Raw genomic sequence first — 23,560 nt, forward strand, 5'->3', positions numbered from 1 at the left:
AACTAAAATATAATGAAAGGATACAAAACAGTGTGTGTGGATAAAATCAGGACCACCAAGAAGAATTTGGGGCTCCGGTACATAAACTTTTTGCATCCACCCCTGCTCCATAGATGAGAAGATAAAGGCTGTTTGCTGCCACTGCATGGTGCTGCCAAAGGGGGCGTGGCCACAGTCTTGGTGGCATGGTCAACATGGGGCATGGCTACACTGTTTTAAACATGACATTATGTATTAAAATGGTGTTACTCTCACCTACCTGTTTTTGCAGCTTTCACAACCTGGTACTGGGTTCTTATATGCATCCTGGAATGTTGGCACCTGTTTGGAAAATGTGTAGGTACATAAAATATTGAAACTATCGTCACCAATAAGTAGAGATGCTCACTGACCCCCGTGAAGTGGTTTTGGCAACACTGCCCTCATGTGTTTTGGTTTGTTTTGTTTTAGAAAACATCCTAAAATATGCTAAAATCACATAATTTTGCACTTTTTTTTGTTCCTACATTATTATTAACCTCAATAACATTAGTCAAAGTCATTTGCAGTTAATTTTGACCACCCAACAGATCACAATATTATTTTCATACACTTCGGACAAATACTGCAGCGACCTGGCTGGATGCTAAGCGACAGAGCAATGACGCAAACACGGCAGTTCCTAGCACATACAGGACACATTGGCACACAGCAGTGGCAGAAGAGAAAAACGGGGTCCGCCCTCCCTCCCACCGTTATTTTGGATCTTAAATAGGAATCCAAAACTTGCGAGATCCGACGACGTAGCAATGACGTTTTGCCTCCTTTTAATTCCGAGGGAGCACGACAGTACCGAGCCGGCTCGGCTCGGTACTCGGATCTGCTAAGTTCGGGTATGTTTGGTTCTTGGGGAACCAAGCCTAAGCTTCTCTTTCAATAAGTATTGTATGATGAAGAGGAGGGAGCCCTGGATGGTAGAGCGGTATTGCAGGGCCTGTACCAAATATGTAATTATGGGGCCCGTCTGTAAACATCAGGTTTTCAGTTTCTGCAATGATCCATGTCTGTATTCTGATGCTGATGAGCGCACCACAGATAAACTAGGTATGGGTGAAAATAAAAAAAATTTAACTTGCATTTTAATGTTAGTAAAGGCATGTAAATGGGTATGGGAATGGAAATTGCAATAGCATTTAACATGAGACAATGGTCAAAGTAGAAATTTAATGGCGATATGAAAAATAGAATGAGAATGTAAGTGAATAAAATCTGATAGTTTTACAATGAAAGCAGTAGGAGAAGTGGTGGTATTGCCAGGGAGGGATGGGCCGAAGGGACAGATGCCCCATGACTGGACAGAAAAAAGGCTATTTTGGGCCGATGCAGGGTACTGGTCCAAGTCTCTATTACTTTGTGGCTGGCCCCTCCTCTGGGACCAGCCACCTTCCATCATTGGCTGTGGATCTGATCGTCCCTCCTCCCCTATGTGTGGCCTAACTGAGAGAGACCTGGCGGTGCACGTAGAACATGGGAAGTGCACCACGCAAATGGAACAAGGTAAGTAGGGGGGTATGTTAATGTATAGTGGATATGTGTGAGGAGGGGGTAATGTTAATATAATGCATGTGGGGGGGTATGTTAATATTATGTGTGTGTTTGGGGATGGGCTTTAGTATGTTAATATAATGTGTGCATTGGGGGGGGGAGTATGTTAGTATAATCTGAGTGTGCAGGGTAGTCTGTTACCATAATGGGTGTGTGGGGTTGTTAATATAATGTGTGTGTATGAGGGGTGGAGTATGTTAATATAATGTGTGTATGTATGTCAATATAATGTGTATGTGGGGAGGTATGGTAATATAATGTGTGTGTGTGTGTGTGTGTGTGTGTGTTTGTGGGGGGGTATGGGGATATAATGTGTGAGAAAAGAGGGAGGTCTATAATATGGGAGGTAGACTATTTAATGGTGGAGTGCAGGTGCAGCTAATTATTTAATGGGTTCTATTTTATTTGTGGGGGTGATAGCGGGGTAATTTAATTTAATAATGGGGCCTATCACTTTAAGAAGGTGATTGGACCTTTAATGCTGGGGTGGTTTGGGAGCTATTAATTGAATGTGGGGCTGCTTAGGGAAAATGAAGTCTACCTATTAAATGTGAATATGAATTACTTAATAATAGTGATGGTTGTGGGATAAAGCATTTACTTTTAATAAATATACCTATTAAGTTATTGCCGGGGTAAGTGGGGGGTATCTACTGTAACACTGTAGTCGGGGCTAACTATTTAATAGTGGATGCTATTAATATATTTGTGGAGTGATGGTGGGGCTATTTAATTTAATAGTGGGGCCTATTAATTTAAGGTGGGGTGATGGGACCTTTAATTTAAAGTTGGGGTGGTTTGCGGTATTAATTGAATATTGGGCTGAGTTTGGGGAGTAGGGCGTTTTATTAAATGTGAATATGAATTATTTAATGCCGGGGATGGTTGTGAAAAATGGTTATACTTAATAAACATAAAACCTATTTAATTTAGTGCTGGGGCTGGTTGGACGAGGGAGATAGTATTCCTAATTAATGAATAAACCTAATAATTTAATGTTGGGGTTAATTGGAGGAAAATAGGTCTATTTATTACATGTGTTTGCTATTAATTTAATGTCAGGGCTAGTTAGAGGGAAACAGATCTATTTAGCATACTATTATTTTAATGTTGGGGCTGGAGGGAGGCCTAATTATAAAACATGGGTGCTATTGATTTAACACTGGGGCTGGTTGAAGTTTTCTGAATTTCATGTACCCATTGTTTTTTTTCCAAATAGGTCCTCCAACATTCCAGGTTCCAAACAAACAGCAACTGATATAAAGACACCAGCAGTCAAAGGTGGTGAAAGTGACAAGAACAGGTAGGAGAGAGCAGGACAATCTGCCAACTGTCCTGAATCTGGTGGGACAGTCCCAAATTTTGGTGACTGTATCGCTTAGTCAGGATTTGGAAGGACAGTTGGGAGGTATTTCTCGCTTCACACTGTACTGCTTGTGAAGGCAGAGCTGCGTGCACCTAACAGTAGTGCACACAGTATTGCCTGTGTATTTGGCAAAAAATTGGCTGAAATGATAAGCATGGTACATTATAGGGTCCCCCCTATCTAAAGTGCCATGGGCCCCACAGTCTTAGTCCAGCTCTGGGCTAGGGTGGGCCAGATTCACACCTACTGCTCCTCCCAGTACCACCCCCTAATATTTGTTTTAGGTTAACCCTAAAACAAATAACCCTATTATTATATAGGGCGAAGCAAAAGACAAGGCCTTTTGCTAGCAAAAACATCAGGTTTTTAAAGCAAATGGGCTTTTTGCATTTGGATAAATCACATTATAATCAGCCAGGTATGTAAAAGAACAAGAAAAATGCTATAGGGAGAAGGAACATATAAAGTGCAATATAAAGTGAGGTTTGTTTTTTTGTTGTGTTATTTATTTTCATTATTTAAGATTTATCATTTATAATAATAAAGTATCGCTGGGTTAAGAAACACTAAAATAGCCTCTACTAATGACACGCGATACATCGCGTGTCATGTGATGCGGCCGCCTGTGCGCCCCCCCGGGCTGAAATGTGCCAGCCCGCCTCTGATTCCTGACCTCTGACGTGACTGTTCAAACTAAATACTAAACTGTATAAATTTGAGCAATGTCGTGCACTCTATATTTATTATGGTTTTCTGTATGTGGGAAAGATAGGGTTGCTAGTCCTTGAACATACACTATATGGACAAAAATATTAGGACACATGGTATGCTGAAGCATTAAGATTGCCCTTCACTGGATATAAGGCCTAGCCCAAACCCTGACATACCAGTACCAGTATCCCTTCCCCACCAAACTTCATAGTTGGCATAATACAGTCAGGTAGGTAACTTTCTTCCGCCATGCGCCAAAGCTAGACTTGCTCATCTGACTGCCAAACAGAGAAGCATGATTTGCCAATCCACAGAACACAATTAAACTACTCCACAGTACAGGGTCGGTGTGTTTTACACCACCCCATGCTAAGGTGGCATCCTATCATAGTACCACACTTGAAGTCACTGAGCTCTTCAGAATGACCCATTTTGTATCACAAATGTTTGCAAATAGAAACTGCATGGCTAGGTGCTTGATTTTATACACCTCTGGCAACGGGTTTGATTGAAACACCTCAATTCAATAATTAACAGGTGTGGCCAAATACTTTTCTCCATATAGTGTATATTTACTGACAATTTTATAAAAATGTGTTTACAGCTAAGTAATGTCACAATATCTTGCTATATCGAGTCTTGCCCGAACTTGAAAGTATAAAGCAGCATTTACAACAAAAAAAAACTTAGTGCTTGTAAGCAGGATATGTAATCTTTAAAATATATTCAGTAGCAAAATGTTTTCAGTTGCTGTGACAATCTGATTTCCAAATGATATCCAGCCTCTGGATCCCATGGGCCAAAGTTTTCCCAGGATATTTCTCATTTTTCCACTGGAAACCTCTTCTCTATGATGTATATTGTCCCTTAATTCGGGACCTGGTTAACACAGATTAATACATTTTGTTTAGAAATGTTCATGTGATTATTTCATTGGATGAAGTAAAGTGATGGCACTAATAAAAGGTCACTTGAGTGTCCCCATTTCCTTCACTGTGACCTCAGTTCACGCCCCATGAAACTAGCAGCTGGAGTGGTCAATAACACTTATTAAAAATCAAATTATTTAATTCAAAAACACCCAAAGTCCAATTCAAATCCAGAACGTTAAAAACAGAGTTTCATTCTGCATTAACCAGATCAGTAAGGTCTTGTCTTGTGGCTTCCATTTCTAGTTCTAGCTGGATACATATGTACTGCCCATAGACGTCCATGCATCCGTTTTATCCTCTTTATCAGTAAAACTCAGCATTCTGCACACAGCTCCCAGCACAGCCACATAATTCAGAGGAACGTAATGCACTCTAATGGTCCCTCTGAGAATTTATTAGATCCTTCCCCCACAGTCTGTTTTGTCTGCTCACATGATACAGAAGTCTCTCTCTATGGACCCGTTTTAAGAAATGCATTTTGTCCATGTTATCCCTGTGGCAGAAATCATTCACAATTGAGGTTACCAGGAAACTCTGCAGAGGACACGAGTAGACTGGCTCTTATATTGCTATTGTGGGAAGCTAAACGTAGGAATTTGTTCCACAGCGGTGGAATATATATTACAATAATAAATGCATTTCTTTGTAAAGCACATTCAATTAAATCTCTCACACAGTTTTTAAAGAACTTCTTTTGTGCTCTGGGTCTGGGTTCCCCCTCAAGTACAGGAGAACTGACAATAGCAGCTTGTACAAGTTTAATCCTGTGGCCAGTTCCACCTGTTTTAAGCTATTTTAAAGACCAAATGCTTCCTGTCTCATCCCCAGTGCCGCTCATTGCTCAGCTCCATGTGTGTTTCCAAACGGAGCCTAGATTTTGTACTGATGTCAGACTCCTAAAGAAATTAGGGAAGCATTTTTGTGGCAAAACGTGGTTGTGAATTGCATACCTAGGGCAATTCAGGAGTGTCTTAACACAGGCTGTAATCAAATAAAGGATCATTGTGCTCAAAATAACAACATACTCAACATTGCTGAAGTTGGCTTCCGGGAGCCTGCCGGGGGAGGTGGGTCGTGATGAGGGTGGGGCTCCAAAATTTACATCATTTTGGCCCCAAACTCCGCGATTCCCGGTGAATCTCTGCGTTTGCGAATTCTGCCAAGATGCGGAAGATTTCCACACTCTCCCGGGAGTCCGTGAGACTCTCGCAAAATGCAGGAGTCTCCCGGACATTCCAGGAGAGTTGGCAAGTATAAATAACAAGGCTACTAAAAAGTCAAAATGGAACTAAATCCAAAAAACAAAATGCACTATATTAATAATTAGAATTTAATTTAGCACTGACACGTGTCAAAAAGTAAATTGCTCGTCTAATCCCCTAAAATGTTGGCACAGCCAGTTTGTGAACAATCTCAGACTCACAGTCACTGACCAAAATGGAACTTCAGAGGCTCAAACTACTGTTTGGGCATGTTCACTCTACATACCTCTTGTGACTTCAGTGAACATGCACTAATCAATCATATCAAATCATCACTGTAATTATATAAAGGAAATGTTTTGCAGCAGCTGCATCAAAACAAGATACAATAATCAGTATTTAAAAACTGCAATGTACTTGTATGCTTAAACCAAAGAACACCTATGCAATGCAACTGAAAATATAAACAGTTTACAAAGTAAAACAACCTGTTGGCTCACTTTTGTTTAGTGATATATTTATGCTTTGCATTTTTAATCAATCAATTGTGTTTTGCATTTATACAACTGTATTTGTGATTTATTAAAATGTTCTATACATTACGGTAATAATCTGTATTGCTGAGTCTGATTAAAAACTAGCATAGTAATATCCAAAGTAAGTCACACCTGTTTAATTGAGCCAGACAAATAAATCATGATCACTTTTACTGATACATTCTTTAGCAAAGCAAAAGTTCTTTCTTTTATAAATGCGGTGTTTTCTGTACAGCTGATTTCCGAAGTGAACGTGTATGTGATGCACCAGACACTAGTCAGCAGACAGGTCATGATCGCAGCGAGGGAACCTTTCCTGAATCACCCTTTTTTGTGGATTCTGCTGGAAGGGGAAATCCTGTGGGTCTGGTGGAGTCAAGATTTCCCCTGTACAGGCAGTTAGTGAAAAATATGTGTTGGAGCCTGGAATAAATGGGTTAAATAAATTAAGTGAGGGTGCATCATGCCCAGGGCTGTTGCAGCATATAAACAGAAAAAGTCCACTTCTCCCTGTTTCCAGTAAGGCAATTTCGAATATCCAAGTCGGTTGTGAGTGCCACATATAACAATGGAAAGAGTGTATGGTGGGAAACTGAAGCAGGCTGGGAGACAGCTTTAAGTGCTGTAAGAGCTGAGATAAAAGAAAATGATCCTGAGTGATTGCTATCACGGCTCAGGTGAGTCAACATTGGGAGATTTGCCATTGCTAATTGACAGCTTGGGCGGAGGAGAGGACTTTCTCAATCTGTTTGAGTCCCCTCTGTATCAGCCAGGTTTTGCTATGTGGGTAGATAATATGGAAGAAGCCTATATTGATGATGTGGTGAGGCCTCCACAGGGAAGAAGGTCAGCTTCCAGGAACGAAAAATAGATTACAAGAGCCAGAAAACCCTGGCATATTAGGCAAATAAGACTGGTAAACCCTCCAACAAGATGGAGTCCAGAAGGTGCCAGTAGAGGTACCTCGGTTGCACAGAAGAAAGCATGGGTTGTAAATATCTGGTGAAATAGATACTTAGCTGGCATGAAAGCAATATTTGACATGTTGCTTTGCTTCCATGCCAGGAGGGCTCCAGTAATGGCCGAGACCAAAGTTTACACTTCATCTTGCAGAGGGAACTATGGCCGCATTTTGAGAGAAATAGACCACAGGAGTGGAGTGAAGGGGTTTTATCAGAGGTGTCTCTTAGTGTCAAACTGTTACAATCAGAGGTAGGGCATATTGACAATCCCATTGAATATGCCACTTAGACAAATATTGAGAGGAGAGGTTCAAGTGAGGGGGAGTGAATGTTTCAACTCAGGTGAGCCTGTTGGGTATGTATGCTGCATGGTTAGGACCGCAAAGAGCAGGCAAAACTCTGAGCAGGAAATCTGCTGTCAGGACAAGTTGAGCCTCTGCATTAATGGCGGAACCACCAGAACTCAGGTGCAGCAAAGCACAGCAAGCATGAGTACCCGGAAACCACACTCACCAGGTTAAAAAATGAAGGTATGGCTAGGTTCAGGTCTCATTGCTCCACTAGCAAACTGTTTGTTTGAAACAGATTCTGGTAATGAGCAAAGAACACGGGTTCAGGGTGATAATTATAGGGAGGTTTATGTGCGCTTACCACCACTCCTAGGTTTACACAAAGTGAAAGGTTTAAAAGAAAAGGGGAGGGGAGAGAATGTTGATACTGTTACATTACTGCCATTGTTCAGGGATGTGGTAACAAAATCTGATAAAAGAAGCAAGCAGAGACGGGATGAGTAGTTTAGGAAACAGCTGCCGAACACTTTTGGTAACTGATTACAGGCATTTACAATAATGGGCAGTATTTTGGAGATAAAGCCCCTAGAGAATACTTATACCGGTTTAATTATATTCACACCAAACAATTGTTATTGGGGAGTTAGCTTGAGTCATTCCAGCAGAGAAAAGTTGTACACCCAGCTATGCTGTGGGTGTGTAAACAAATTGATTGGTAGTTTTCATTATTGTCTGGTAACTGGTCGCCACCCTTTTGGGCAATGGCCAAGGGTTTTCAAGACACCAACCCACCAGCCACAGGGAAAGGTATCTGAGTATATTATGAAGAGCAGTGCAGGAGAGGTGTTAGGTGTTATTATAGGCATGAATGCTCAGTCTGTGGAAGCAGCCATCCATCTAACAGAAAAGGCAGAGCAAAAAATTAACAAAAATGGTCCTGACACCAGTACAAGTGGAAATATGGTGCAGCTGCAGCATGGCAACTAGCAGGTTTATATGGCACAGCATAATCTAATGTGCATCCATGAAGGGTGACAGTTACTGCTGCTATGCCACAGCAGGCCGTGGTTATTTCACTTAATGTCAGAATAGAAGCCAGACATGGCTGTGTGCTATTCTATGTTAAATATTAACAATACAAAAAGGGAAAGCAGGAGTCAGCTGGTAGGCAGTGGGAACAGAGCATTTTATAGAAATGGGAAAAAAAGACATATTATGTGGTTGAATTTTCCTGGTCTCAGGACCTTTAAATCAATGTACATGCCACCTTTGGTACAGAACTTAGGAATTGATGCAGAGCAAGCATTGGTTCGGCCTGAGAGGCATGTGATAGTTCCAGTTGATCGCAGAAGTGGCAAGAAACTGCAAAGAAGCTCAATGCCCAAATGTAATGAAGACATTGCATGTAGGAAGTAACGATTTGCTAGATGGTTGCATTATAGCATAGTCCAAAATAATACAGCGCCTGCAGCCTAAGGTCATGTGAATTTTTAGTGCAGTCCCACTGAAAGGTCAGAAGGAGGCGTTCTAACCACTGCTGTGAATGAGAAGATGGTCACATTTTAAGGGAAAGACAAACGACGGTTCCAACATTAGGCAGGTTTGCAAATTTCACCTTGTGTGAATAAGATCTTATTAAAATCCTTGAATCAATATACCATTACACTAAATAACTTCAAGAAAACAAACGTTTACTTTCACATTTGCCAATCACTGCATACAGAATTTTGTGATCTTGCATTTTAATTAAAAAATGCTCAGCTCTATCTGCAGTTGTAAGTGTTAAATTTCAAAAGTCATGATGAAAGCAAGTACTAATAAAAACAATACCGCTTTTTTGCATATGTACCAAAAACTAAAGAGGAAAGGAAAGTCAGTGGAGACCGTTTGGGGATCTTAGTAATCCAAAACACTAGTAATAGCCTTAGCTTCCACATTATATAAAGAAAAAAAATCTAAATCTAACTCAATATAATACTTTAAACCTATCCCTCAAATGGATGGGGTCCCCCACTGCAGGAATTAACTGTGGTAGCAGCATAAGTCAGTGACGCAGTGTTGGGTGCTGGGTAAGGGTATCCATATATATAGATAGGAGCCCCACAGCCCCAAGTCAGCAAATAAAACAGCCCTATTTACTAGTTTGTTTTCAAAGGCAAATGACCATTATGTTCGTACTGTAGGTGCTAAGTCCAGTGTTTACAGCCCTCTATATCCAGAAAGAACCCTCTCTTGCTTAACTCCCCCTGGTACCGTCATACCAGTAATAAAGATTGGGCCGGGCACAGCCACAGACTCATAGCAACATATTATAAGCCACTCTCTATAAATCTAAGTTCACTGAAAAAGAAGCAAACTAAGCGCATCCAATAACAGTGCAGATTGCTTGTAATTATTTGCTGCACATCTGTAACTTTATCCAAAGAACAGTCCTAGCTTTTAGGGTAATACCAGTTAAGATAATGAGACCCCTAGGAACGGCTTCATGAGGCCTTTCTTGTTGAATGCGATATGCTTTTAGTTGCCCACAGGTCTTGTCTCGTAACAGTATGGGCTTGTTATTCTTGAGTATTATGCGTTATAATAGGTGGACAGAACACGGTTGGAGGCACCATACAAAAGCAAAGTACAATAATCTGAGGTCAGGCCGGTGTTAGGATACCTAGTATGAACTCAAGGGAAAAGGGAAGTGTTTGAATAAAATGCAGTATGTTCATTTAAGTAGATACAGATTGGTGCAGAGAACCTGTGAACAGCAACTCAGTATAAGCAATTGTTTATTTCAAACATATGAAATTGCAATGTTAGTCCATAACAACAACAGTTCCAGGATATGAAGGGTTAACCATAGTACAAGGTAGCAAGTCAACCAGGTTTGAGCCAAGGATGCAGGGAGTGATTAATGGTTCAGTCTACAGCAACACAGATTCAAGGTTGGATGTAATAGCAGTTGTGGCCTGTGTGGAGATGGCACTGGAGAGCATCACAGTACAAGCAGAGGCCAGATCAAGCCACAAATCTGGATGGTGGAACACAGTGAGCCCAGGTAAGTCCAAAGTAGCAGACAGTGGACACCACAAACTTGAGGCTTGGAAGTAGAGTCGCAGACGAAAGGCAAAGTCAAATACCAGGCAAAGGTTCGGTCCAGGCAGCAATATGCATAGTCAGGGTCACAGGCAAAAGGTCAATTCAGGCAGCAATCACAGATAGACAGGTCACAGGGAGAGGTCAAACTGAAGTAACAAACTGGAGAAGGTTATGCACAGGGTATATAGACAGCAACAGTAGCAGACAAGATAAACAATGAACTACAAGGAGTAGGTACTAATCAGAGAAGGAGGTTAACTTCTGCAGGTGAGGTGGAATGTTCAAAGGTAAAACAGCAGCACCTCTGGTGGAAAAGGTACTACAAGCCAATTACAAACTAATGGCAGAGTCCTAACAACCAGCAGCATACAATGTAGAGTCTAATATCAATCCTCGGTGAGATTGTAAGCTTGCGAGCAGGGCCTTCTCACCTCTTTGTCTGTTTTACCCAGCTTGTTTATTAGTTTACTATGTTTGTCCCCAATTGTAAAGCGCTATGGAATATGTTGGCGCTATATAAATAAATGATGATGATGATGATGATGATGATGAGAGGAAAGCTCCAATTTACAAAGAGGCAGACAATAAAGCACAGGTTCACCTGGTGAGTCAGAGTAAAATATCACCAGCACAGGTAGTGAAGAGAGAGAGAGAGAGAGAGAGATATAGGGTGAGAAACCAATATGATAAGGATTGCAGACCAGCCCCTTAACAATAGATGCTGTGCAGGAGTGTGTTGCCAGCTTAAAGACACCAGCTGGCGTTATCTTGTCACCGGCACCACCCAGGATGAATCAGTAGTGTAAGCCACAATTGTATTAAACATTGTACAAGTATGGCACATTGAGTTCACACAATTAGTCTGTCTATTGCTACTGACCTATTGGAAACCCTATCAGACATTACTGATGCTCATAATCATTTAATATGAAAATTACAGGAAATTATGTTTTATTCCATTAGTTAAAGGTTACCAGGATTCAGTAGAGACTATTATGCATAAGTTATGCAATCTATAACAGGCCAAGATTAAAAGTGTCTTTAAACCGTAAATTGCCAATTTAATCTTAAGCATGTTAACTTTTTTTTTAATATGAAAATACAGGGTTATGGGAATTAGCAGAATTATCATTCCAACAAGCATACATGTAAGAAAACATATATAACATACTACAGTAAAGGTTCAGAAAATGACACTAGAATATAAAACAAAATCTGAAGCAGCTTAAAAATAACATGAAGGATATTGTAAGGCAAAAAGTCAAAGCAAAGTAATGATTTACATTACTAATCACTCAGAGAAGAGCTCCCTTCAGCTGTACCAGGTGTTTCTGTGACAAGAGCCTGGTGAATTGCTGTGACTGATACAATTGCTGCATGTACACCATGCTTGCTGAATTTTGAAATACCAAATCTAATAAAATCTCTCCTGAGCCTCCACAGTAACAGTAATAGTGGGGGGAAACAAGGTAAACAGCAGCATAGGCACTTTCTACTGACAAAAATATGTTTTAGAGGGACACATGACATTCATCATAAATACTAGCAATGAATATTTGCATATGCTGTACCTTGGCAAGTGACAGAAAAGCTAATCATGAAGTATTTAAGAAGAGTATACATTTAAATGCATTTATTTGTTATGTAGTCACTTGGTATTTTCATTAGTATTCTGTATTAGTATTACTTAAGAAACTTCTTATTTAAGTCTCCTGGAGAAAACCATGTGACAATGCAAGGGGTGCAAATTAGTTTTCTGTTTTGCACATAAGTTAAATACTGACTGTTTTTTCATGTAGCACACAAATACTTGATAGCTTATTTGTACACTGAAATTTAAAGTAGATAGTTGTGTGCTACATGAAAAAAGTCAGTATTTAACTTATGTGCAAAACAGAAAACTAATTTGCACCCCTTGCATTGTAACATGGTTTTGTCCAGGATACTTAAATAAGAAGTTTTTTAAGTTAAGATCCTTAGTTACTATCCGTCAATTCTATAAATGGTCACCTACTCTGTATACAAAACTTCAAGCATTGCATAGAAAGACTGAATATATTATTAATAATAGCTAAAATATATTCACTATAGTAGATATTTCTATTGAAAAATCATGAGAAAGGTGGTGTACAACAGAGTGATGTGTCCAGTTCCTATAAGGCCATTGAGGGATAATGTAAACGTGCCAATGCACATGGACTTACCATGTAACACAATCACCTAGAGAGTGGAGCTGATCACACAAAAAAAATTGCTTGAACCGAGGGCAGTCCTACAAGTGACCTGGCCTATCATTGGTTTCTAGTGTTATGTATGCAATCTCTAAAGTAAGCTCTGGGATCCAAACAAACATTATAAAAGAAGCAACCAAAACACTATTAAATGAGAAATTTACACAAAGTTTTCTGCTCCATAGAAACCAACACACATTGTTTCAATGAAATTCTGATTAACTAATGAAGTGCAGAATGCTTGGTGGTCCATCCCATTCACAATAATCTATAACCCCTAAGTGTTAGTAAAGCATGTACTTATATTTCAAGTTTAATAAAGATTTAGCTTTTAATGCTGGAGCTTATAAATGGTCTGTACTGTATTAAATGAAAAAGAAAACTTTGCTAAAAAAGTTAAGTTTCTTTTAAAAGCTAAAAACACTGGAAATTGGACTGATGATATTTTTCAGAATCTTATCTAACTCCCATTCATAAAATTAGACGACATAGGACATTGTTAATGATGTCAATGATTATATAATTTCAAATATGCATACAACTCTGATCACTGACATGACTCAACACCACCTATGACATCAATAATTGCATTTGAAATCACAATGATTAAACATATTACTTTAAATAAATAAATAAATAAATAAATAATAATGAAATAATGTTTAGTCATGTATAGCATTCCTAATATTGATGCATCTCTATGCATTTAGAGCAGCACATTGCCATGGTGCTGGTAACTTCCAGGAGAGAACTATTTGCCGGGGTAGTTATCAGAGACACACAATGACCGGCCAAGCTGTTTAGTACTGAAGGGAAACCTAGATGTGTTTCTGTCAAAATCAAAATTTTCAAAATCGATAGAGATCAAAGTCCCGACTGTTTGTCACTTTAGCTATACAAGTCTGAAATGCATGAAGCTGTGATTAAGCAAACTCTCCTGAGTTTGCTTTAAAAATCGCCAGATACAACACGCTGCATCCTAGCAGCGTGCTCTGTAAACATATCACTGTCACAATGTCTGCCTATACAGCCGGAGGTCCCCGCGGCTGTCAAATGTGTAAAAATAGATGAAAGTTTAGAGAAAAAAAGCGTGGGGTCCCCCCGCCCGACCACTATTAACCCTAGTGCTGCCAATCTACTGCTGGTTACATGAAAATCGGGGGAAAAAATTGCAAGGGGTCCCCCTCATTTTTACATAACCAGCAGTAGGCAAACCAGCCAGGGTGGGTGGCACTATATAAATAAATATTTCCCCTTAGGCGCAGAAAATAAAAAAGTGAGGAAAATGAGGAATTTATAGTTCCTATACAAAATAAATAGTACTTCAAGAGCAAGGAGCTCAAAATGAGAATACTTTGTCAGGTATAGATGCTGCTGGTCTTGATCAGTGGCGGATCCAGGGGCAGGGGCGGATCTAGATAATTGGTGTACCAGGGGCGATTTAGGCCCCGCCCCCTTTCTGCCTTCTGATACTGTCGGCGGCTGCACACTATGTGCAGGTCCGTTCTGCAGTGACAGTGTGCTGCCCGAATGCTCTGATTGTGTTTAAAACACAATCAGAGCAGCCGGGCAGCACACTGTCACTGCAGAACGGACCTGCACATAGTGTGCAGCCATCGGCAGCAAGCCCCTGCTAGGGGGGGGCGATCGCCCCCCCCCCCCCCTGGATCCGCCACTGTCCAGTGGGGGGCGATAGGGGCGATCAGAGCAGCCGGGCAGCACACTGTCCCTGCCTGTCACGGCTGGACGGACCTGCACATAGTGTGCAGCCGTCGGCAGACTAAGATTTTAGAAAGGGGCGGGGCCTAAATCCCCCCCCCCTAAATCGCCAGGGGTACAGTAGTTTTCTAGATCTGCGCCCTGGTCTTGATATAAGTAAGTACAGATGTAAATACAGCTTTAGTGAAAACATTATTTATTGCTCATAAACAAAGCAGGCAATATTTAAAAGCAGGTACCTTGCTATTCAACAACATTTACAAGTGTAATTATTGTAAACATATATTGCAGACCATAGTGCAAAGAATATATGCGATACTCACGGACCACAAGCAGCAGTACAATACAATGTAACAGCTATCTGACCGCCAGGTATTCGGGTATTGAACAGTCAGGAATAGCTTAGTATTCTTAAACCTTATAGTCTCTGAGTGTCTCAGGGGCAGAATACTAGACCCGATGTATAGAAACAGAAGATCCCCTATGTATTTCATGGGGGGCTGTTCGGGTAATGTCCACATACAATCCGGTGGAGCAGGTATGACCAGTCCAGGGAGGTAATTTCGTGGTGCAAACGAATGGGACTTACCCTTACCAAGGGAAGTGCGATAGTGCCTTCCGGACTATTAACTGCGACCAGCAGTGTATAGAATAGTGAGGCGGTGTAATACCTTGTAGTTAGTGTGGAGCGGTGATGTCGCGGCCGCATGCGGCTGTCATGAAGAATCTTTTCGGGTGGCACTATCGCAGGGGGACACGCGGCAGGGGTCCCCCTGCCATAATGACAAACCAACCCCAGGCTGTTCAGCGCTGAAAGCACTAGGACTCTTCCTACACCCATGGGCAGTGGGTGTAGGGTAATAACGGCGATAGTTAATGTAAAAAAATAAACAGACGCCATTTTGTTTTGTGGAATTACAAGTCCCAGCCAGCCCGGGCTGCCAAAAACAGTGTGGGTATGCTGATACTTGTATAACTACAAGCACCAGCATACCCATGGCAGCCAGGGCATGCTGGCACTTGGAGAACCACAAGTGCCAAGATGCCCTGATGCCCTGGTGTCAGGGCTGGCTGAGACCTGTAGTTCCACAAAAAACATGCTAAAAAAACCCACCACTCCCTGTTTTAAACCACCAAATTTTAATAAAAAAAATAAAACCCCAATAAAAACAATACACACCCTTATTCATGCCACATACATTTATTAAAAATAAGAAAACCCCAAAATAATCCCCAATCAGATTTCTTCTTCTTTTGTCAGCAGATTTTAATCCAAAAATGCTTGAACCATGATACAAATAAATTTGTAATTCCAAAGTTCAGGCTTGAACCATGTCCCAAATAAATTTGTAATTCCAAAGTCCAGGCTTGAACCATGTCCCAAATAAATTTGTAATTCCCGTTATACAAGTATCACCATGCCCACACTGTTTATGGCAGCCTGGTCTGGCTGGGACTTGTAGTTCCACAAAACAAAATGGTGTGTTTATGTTTTTACATTAACTAATCGCCATTATTACCCTCAATCCACCGCCCAGGGGTATAGGAAGAGTCCTAGTGCTTTCAGCACTGGGCTGGGTGTCCCTAGAGGGGGAGGGGGGGCACTGTTTTTTTTCGGCACACCCCACTCCCTAGGGTATCCAGCCCAGCGCTGAACAGCCTGGGGTTGGTTTGTCATTATGGCAGGGGAAACCCTGCTGCATGTCCCCCTGCTCTAGTGCCACCCACCCCGGCTGGTTTGCCTAGTGCTGGTTATGTGAAAATGGGGGAGGGGGGGACGCAATTTTTTTTCCTGATTTTCACGTAACTAGCAGTAGGCTGGCAGCACTAGGGATAATAGTGATCGGGTGAGTGGACACCATACTTATTTTTTAAAAAACTTTTATATATTTTTATACATTTGCCAGCTGCTGGACCTCCAGCTGTACAGGCAGGGGCAATGTAACTGTGATGTGTTTACTAATCACGCAGGAAAAAAAGGTGAGTTAGCTAAACATGGGATTGTTTGACATTGCAGCAAATCGCCAGAGGTGACCAACGATTTTTAAGATCAGAGTAAAAATCTCAGTTTAATACATCTGGTAAATTAGGCACTAAAATTTCCCGCGATTTTAAAATGCTGAAAAAAATCAGACCTTGATATATTTACCCCTTAGTCTTAATTGACTTGACCTTTAGGAAAGTGCTGATTACAGTAAGTGAAAAGGAAGGTGCAGTTGCCTCCACGTTAAATAAATTGCGATACAGTTCTTAGTATTAGTACAGTTTTGATATGATGAAAGTTCAACAATGTAATCTCTAGCCTGCGGTACACTAACATAAATTGTGCTTCTGTCTCCCCCCACCCCCCAAAGGGAGGTTCTTGGCCAGGGTGCAGGACCTTCCACAATGGCTTTAAACACACTTTATTTATACTTTTGGATAGGTGTTGCAGGAGCACAGAAGATAAAAGTGCAGGGCACTCTGCAGTTGTGCTCCAAATTGTTTAAAACGGTGTTTGTATTGCCAGGTTAATATCTGGTAAAACATCCCTACGTGGTCTCATATAATCCAATGCATTTTACTCCTCTATATTAGGGACTTCTTCAGGGATATGTATATGAGCGTTTGTATGGTGGCAGAGTCCAGTTGGGAAAGGGTTCGGATTTGAGCACTAATCTGGGGACTGTGTTTGACACTGAAATCAGAAAATGTTGAGCAGTGTACATGAAGGGAGGCAGAAGGTCCAACTCCAGATAATGAAGTGTACAGGCCTTCAGTTTCAACCTAAGCCTGATTTGCATAAGAGAAAAGTATGTAGCATCATCATATTCATAGCACAAGTACTTTCAAGATTATTTATGACTCTATTGTGGAAATCCCTGCACCAAGGTTCTTTCAAGCACCCTTAATGGCTAAGATATATTCTTCCCACCCAACTGCATTACAGGCATCACATACCACCACCTGGGTGGAGGAGAAACCTTCATTTGAGCCCCAGTAGAATGTCATAACTGAAAGGATTTTAGATTCTATTTTAATTCTATATGGGCTTACTTTTGAAGACCTAGAACCAGCCTCTTTCTGTCCCACAAAATCTCCAAAAGTAATGCATAATCAGATAGAACACTGGGGAGGTAAGTGGTAGAGACAACCTCAGGAACGTGTTCAGGGAAGGAAATTGCCAAATTGATTAGTTTATAGGATTTATGGGAGGTAGAGTGACACGAAAAAGCACTAACCCCATCTCCATCCCTTAGTTAGGGCACAGAGTCTGAACCTGGTGATAAGCCTTGCAAAGATCCATCTAACTCTGGAGAAAGAACCCTACTAAAGTCTCCTACAATTAAGAGCAATAATGGAGCAGGACTGTCATATAATGGACATAGAATTTCAATCCTATAGGAGAGTGGATTATAAATGCACAAAATTCAATGATGTACCTGTGGACACAGCGATTAAAATCTAAAATAATAAAATTACCCCTGAGATTAGGAGTGATACTGGCTATGGAACATGGGAGAAATGTGTTGATTTACGTACAATTCTTATTGTCATATGACAGCTAATAAAAACAGTTAAGAATTTAGTGACATTAAGATAAGTGTAAAAAAAGATACAACTTTACCCTCTGCTTTGCCACATAGATTATCCGTAGGTAACACAGCATCATCAGGAAAATCAGGCTGAACAATGGAATATACCATCTGAAATGAGCAAAAATTGTATTTCATTTTTTCACCTTAACAACTATAAAACCTGACAGATATTAAAAAATGGCTGTGTAATGCTATTAGAATTTGCATCTGGGTCTCCATCAAATCCGCCACTAACATAATCTCCATGGAGATCCCTGGATTCTCCTCTGTTAACGAGACCCTGAAGGAAAGAAACTCTCACGGTAACATTCCGGGACAGACATACTCTTTCTTTTGAGTCCTCCTGCCCTTATACCAATCTAGGACAACCCAGCTTACCCACTTGCGTTCAACCATACCTATTTCTCCCCTTGGATTAGGCAAGGCTTGATATTTCTTACTGATATCACACACCTCTGGTGCTTTACCTTCTTTGCAGAAATCCAAGATAAATACCAAATCCCAAACACTCCCTCCCTCCCCCATTATTTCCAAATCAGCCACTTTCCCAATACACAGAGAAAAAGCCATAGAGGCCTCCAGCTCACCATCCTTGAAACTCTTTGCTGACTTTGTTCCTCAGCTCCAAGCCTTCTATCTACAATTTATAGACTTCTACTTTTCTCTAATGCCCCTTTTACAGATACCCATGAGCTTGCATGGGAGAGACTCTTGAACCTGAAATTTGGACTCAAATTAGAACAAACGTCGCAACATCTTCCTCTTGTGAACGCATTAAGGAAACTACCATTAAGTGTCCAATTCAAGTTGAAACACAAAATGTGCGCATTTTAAAAAGGGTGTGCAACTTTTGTGTGTTTCTTATTCAAATCCAAATGTTTCTTAATATTTGTAACAATGTAAATAGAGGTGGAAATACCAATGCATACAGCCACATGTGTAGACATACATACAGGCCTAAGTGGATTTTTTAGGCAATTGCACTATGTTTACTACATTAGTATTTACACTAACTTCATATCAGAATGCACATATATTGTTGTTTTTTAAATTATAACCTATATAACTGTAAATTCAAACTGGTAACTATATGATAACTAACAAAATATGCATTGCTAAAAAAAAATCCAATATAATCCATATATTTGACATTTTTTTTATTTTATTTCAACTATTATTTTAAAATAACTAACTAAATAAATAACAAACATAAATGCAAACATGTTCTTGTCACAAAATAAGTGCATACAGTTTTTCTGTGCTACCTATTCATGTGTGAAAGGTAGTAAACAAAGACAAACTCTTTACATAGCTCCCAAACAGCGGACAAACGTTGTCAAATCTTCCAATCACAACTGCCGTGCTGGTTATCACTATTATCTGGCAGTTATACCGGAACTGTAATAGCACCCAACAGATGACTAGTGTGAGGGTTGATTTATGTGTATTTCAGTGGGCGTTCCAAGAAAAATGGTCTGATGATAGAGTGCTTGCTATACTGGCAGTAAGATTTGGTCAAGCTGGACTGGCATTGGAAAATGGTCTCAGCAACTGAGGTCTAACCTTTTCGGCGCATGTTAAACAGAGCCAGTTCGCAGTCCCTATAGACAGTTATGGGGACAATTTTGCGAACGTCAGTTTGCTGAATGCAGCAGGATCTCCAATATCTGCAACAACATCACTTTAATAAATAGGTATGGTATCTAGTAATGGGGTAATCCTACGTTTTCACAGAATTTACGGCATGGAAGACCTTGATATGGGCCTCTTAGTTTAAAAAACTCTTCACAATGTTTGATCAATAATTATATTTATGCACAAATATTGTATTGTTGTTTTAATCAGATAAATTAGTGAATATAAGCATTTTAATGCCATAATACTTTTTACTAACTTATTGTAAGTAAATCGGTCGACTTTTTTTCTTTTTCTTTTAAACATGCCAGTTATTCAATAAAATCTGTGGATATATTTCTTGACAATCTGTATAAAAATCCCCTAAATGGACAAACTGTTAAATTGTAATCCATGCCAATTAATTTTGCCCATCTCTAAACATAAGATTATTTTTGAGGCTATATAGATTGCAAGACTGTGAGCAGGGAACCTCTTACCTTTTTTTTGTTTAATGGCGCTATATAAATAAATGTTCATACAAAAAAATAATGAGGGACAGAACAAGTGTTTTTGTAGATTTATACAGTACCTCATTACCATTGTCAGCACCATGGACAGGGAATGAGATATGCACTGTATAGTTACTGAGCTAAAATATATATATCCCCAGTATCCAGGCATAACATAACAACTCCCAACAAACGTCGTAGCTCTGCCAAAGTCATTTCAAATCTTAAACATCAGTGGAACAGTGTATCTAGTGACCAATCGCAAAGCTTGTATATTGGCTAGATTTACAAAAAAGTAATTTTAAACATGGCATCTCTTAGATATGGAACATTGTTTTATTACTCTAGAAGAGTTTTACAAGTTATTGAAATAAGTGATGTTTAAAAGGGCTGTGTACACCCTTTATGTTAAATGCAGTTTCCTGTTGTCTTCAAATAATGTATGTGATATTTTGCACAGAGATCTCCATTGGATGTCCCAGATTGATATTCTGTTACATTTATATGCATTAATCACATGAAGGTGTAGTTAATAAGTTAGAGTAATTCTTGTTAATATGCTGAAGACACACCTCTAAACTCCTTCTGATTGTCAGGGTGTAATGTTCTTTTAATCATATTTGATACTCTCTTACAAACACATCAATTTTCCTAATAGACTTTAATAGCATTGCTTACAAATGTCACTGCCACATCTTTTATGACACTTGCAGTAATGATCACTCACTGATTAAAAGGGTTATCTGGTTACTTTCTATTTCTCCTGTTGCTCCACCTCTTCCCAGAGTAAATTAATGTACTAGAAGACAGTAACCATACTGACCTTGCAACCGAGCACTGACCGCTACTGCTGATCTCTAGACCTCCTCGGCCCTACTTGATAGGTGCTATACTTATATCTAATCAGCTTTTCTGCACACTTCTGCCAGCTATAATTGATTATAATGTGCTATAGTATAATAGCACATTAGAATATTGCATGTTACAATGTGATATAGTATCACAGCATATCACATTATAATTATACAGTAACTGACGAGTGAGAGGTGAAAATTCTTCAATATAGCCTCATAAAGGCAGGACCCGGAAGATGTGAGGTGTGCTAGTCGTCACCTCTTCTTTAGCCTTTGGAAAAGCCTCACACAGGATCAGTCTTTAGTATAGAAACATCAGGGAGAGGTCTTCTGTAGGCTATACATTAGCAGAACTTCTAGGTATGGAAGATGTGATGATTGCTCCTACCATTTGCTGCCTGCTCCTGATATGGAAGCTGGCAGAGCAAAGTCTGAATCAGTCACAAAACACTTTTTATAGCCATTGTAATAAGGATGATTATTTTCTACTTCGTGTCAGTGTAATTGATGAATCATTAAAATCATGAGCTGTGTTATGTAATTTGTAATTCTTTAATATTAAACATGTTAAAGAATTGTCTTGTCATTTATTCATTTGTTCCCTCATGTGCATTGTGGCATACAGTAGTGCAGTACCGAACATGTATCACAAGATAATAACCTATTGGAATGCAGGATTCAGGTTAGCTTAGCTAGTACCAGCCTAAAGTGTGCGGACATTTGAAACATAAATTGTGCAAAGCAAAACCCTTATCTGTATTACAATCATACCCCAACTTCTGGTTGCTTTTGCTACCCTTTCGAGAAAATACGAGACATTAGGTATATTTGAATTAAAAATGTAGTCCAGAAGCAATTAGCCTAGCAATATGGTTTTGGACTATTGGAGGATATTGGACAACGTGGAAGAAAATGCGAGCACACTGGTCATAATGTATCCCAATGTCCCAGTATTGCTATAGCAATACTACAGCAAATCTATTCTAACATTCAGGGAAATGTAATACAGTACAGTTAACCCTCTTTTATAACATAACAAGACCCGTAATATCAGTCTAATTTAAATGAAGAACATGTATTAAATATGATTAAACGATAGTCTCCTTTTATAGTTATATTCTGCTAAGTAAACAAGAAATGGTGTAATGCTTTAAGCAAAACATTTTTTTACGGTATGTGTGTTACAAGGTTGAAAGTTTTAATTTTGCTAAAACAAATGTCTTTGTTTCTGCCAGTGAACCGTGACTATGCTTAGCCCTCCATGCTATGCATAATACAAGAAGCAATCATTAAGCAACAGCTGAGCCAGGGCTCATACCATTTATTACGGACGAGGTGCGGATCTCTCCACTGCAAACCCACCGGCTGTACACTGGGTAATTACGAAAAGGAAAAAATGGCATAATTTGCATAAGCTTTGCTTGATGCAGTGTACAAGTACAAGCCTATTTGCAGATGTTTTTTCTTTCTGCTTATGTGACATTGATCATTATTTCATGGCTGCCAATGGTCAGCCTACAAGACAGGTTTACTCACCTTCTTTGTTTATTTTATATTGTTTCCATTTTTCTCTTGACAATAAATGTCAAGTATAAATGTATATATTGCTTACATCCCTTTATGTGGAGTACAAGTTATCAGAGGACTTTCAGATTACCCTTCAACAACAGTTTTACAGGGAGAGTAGCCTCCTGCTGCAAACAAATGTCTACCCGCATCAATCTGTCTGTTGTGTGCGATGTACCTTTTTCTGGTTGAAAAATTTGAACAATGTGAGAAAAGTCCACCAGTGATAGTCTTCACTAACCAGGGGACTTTGTTAAATAGGGAGAAAACTCTAATTTTCACCAGATTTAGGGCTTCTACCTTTCTTTTTAACTTTATTATTTTTTTGTCAAATGTGTAATGATAAACAGAGATAGAAAATCTTTCTCATTGCCTATTATTGAAAATCCCAGTAATGCAGTTCATACAGACTAGGACATACATTCTTTATGCATGCCGAGGAAGAGCACTAGTAATAACTACAATTCTAGTGCCTAGGGAGAAGAAATGGTGCAATAGTGACCAGGATTAGGCCCTGGAGGTGAGTTGTTCATAGGCCATCTAGGGTTTACAGTGGCTATAATAGTGAAATACTAAACAAAAATTACTGTGTTGAAAAAGCTATTCCATCTTCTTCTTATTTTAAGATCATGAAATATATCTTATTAAATTAAACATAGTATACAGGGAGAATGTCAATTTATTTTCCTACTATAATTTAAATTGCTACTCCTTTCTCATTCATTTGGCCTCACCCATCCTGCACTTAGCTACTCTACTTATAGATAAACTACAGTGGATCAGCGATAAAGAAAGACAAGCACCACTGTGTTGATT

General features: G+C 39.7%; 1 protein-coding gene across 2 annotated transcripts in view; it reads right to left on the reverse strand.

The window, feature by feature from the left end:
• Positions 1–23,560, reverse strand: part of LOC142139111 (uncharacterized) — a 441,344-nt gene that overhangs the window by 128,653 nt on the left and 289,131 nt on the right. For both annotated transcript variants that reach the window (XM_075196426.1, XM_075196427.1), the window contains one exon: positions 18,228–18,306. In XM_075196426.1, the coding sequence (XP_075052527.1) occupies positions 18,228–18,306 (79 nt within the window). The remainder of the gene's footprint in view (positions 1–18,227; positions 18,307–23,560) is intronic.

This window comes from Mixophyes fleayi, chromosome 2 (assembly GCF_038048845.1).
Source record: "Mixophyes fleayi isolate aMixFle1 chromosome 2, aMixFle1.hap1, whole genome shotgun sequence".
In the NCBI taxonomy this organism is placed as follows: domain Eukaryota; kingdom Metazoa; phylum Chordata; class Amphibia; order Anura; family Limnodynastidae; genus Mixophyes; species Mixophyes fleayi.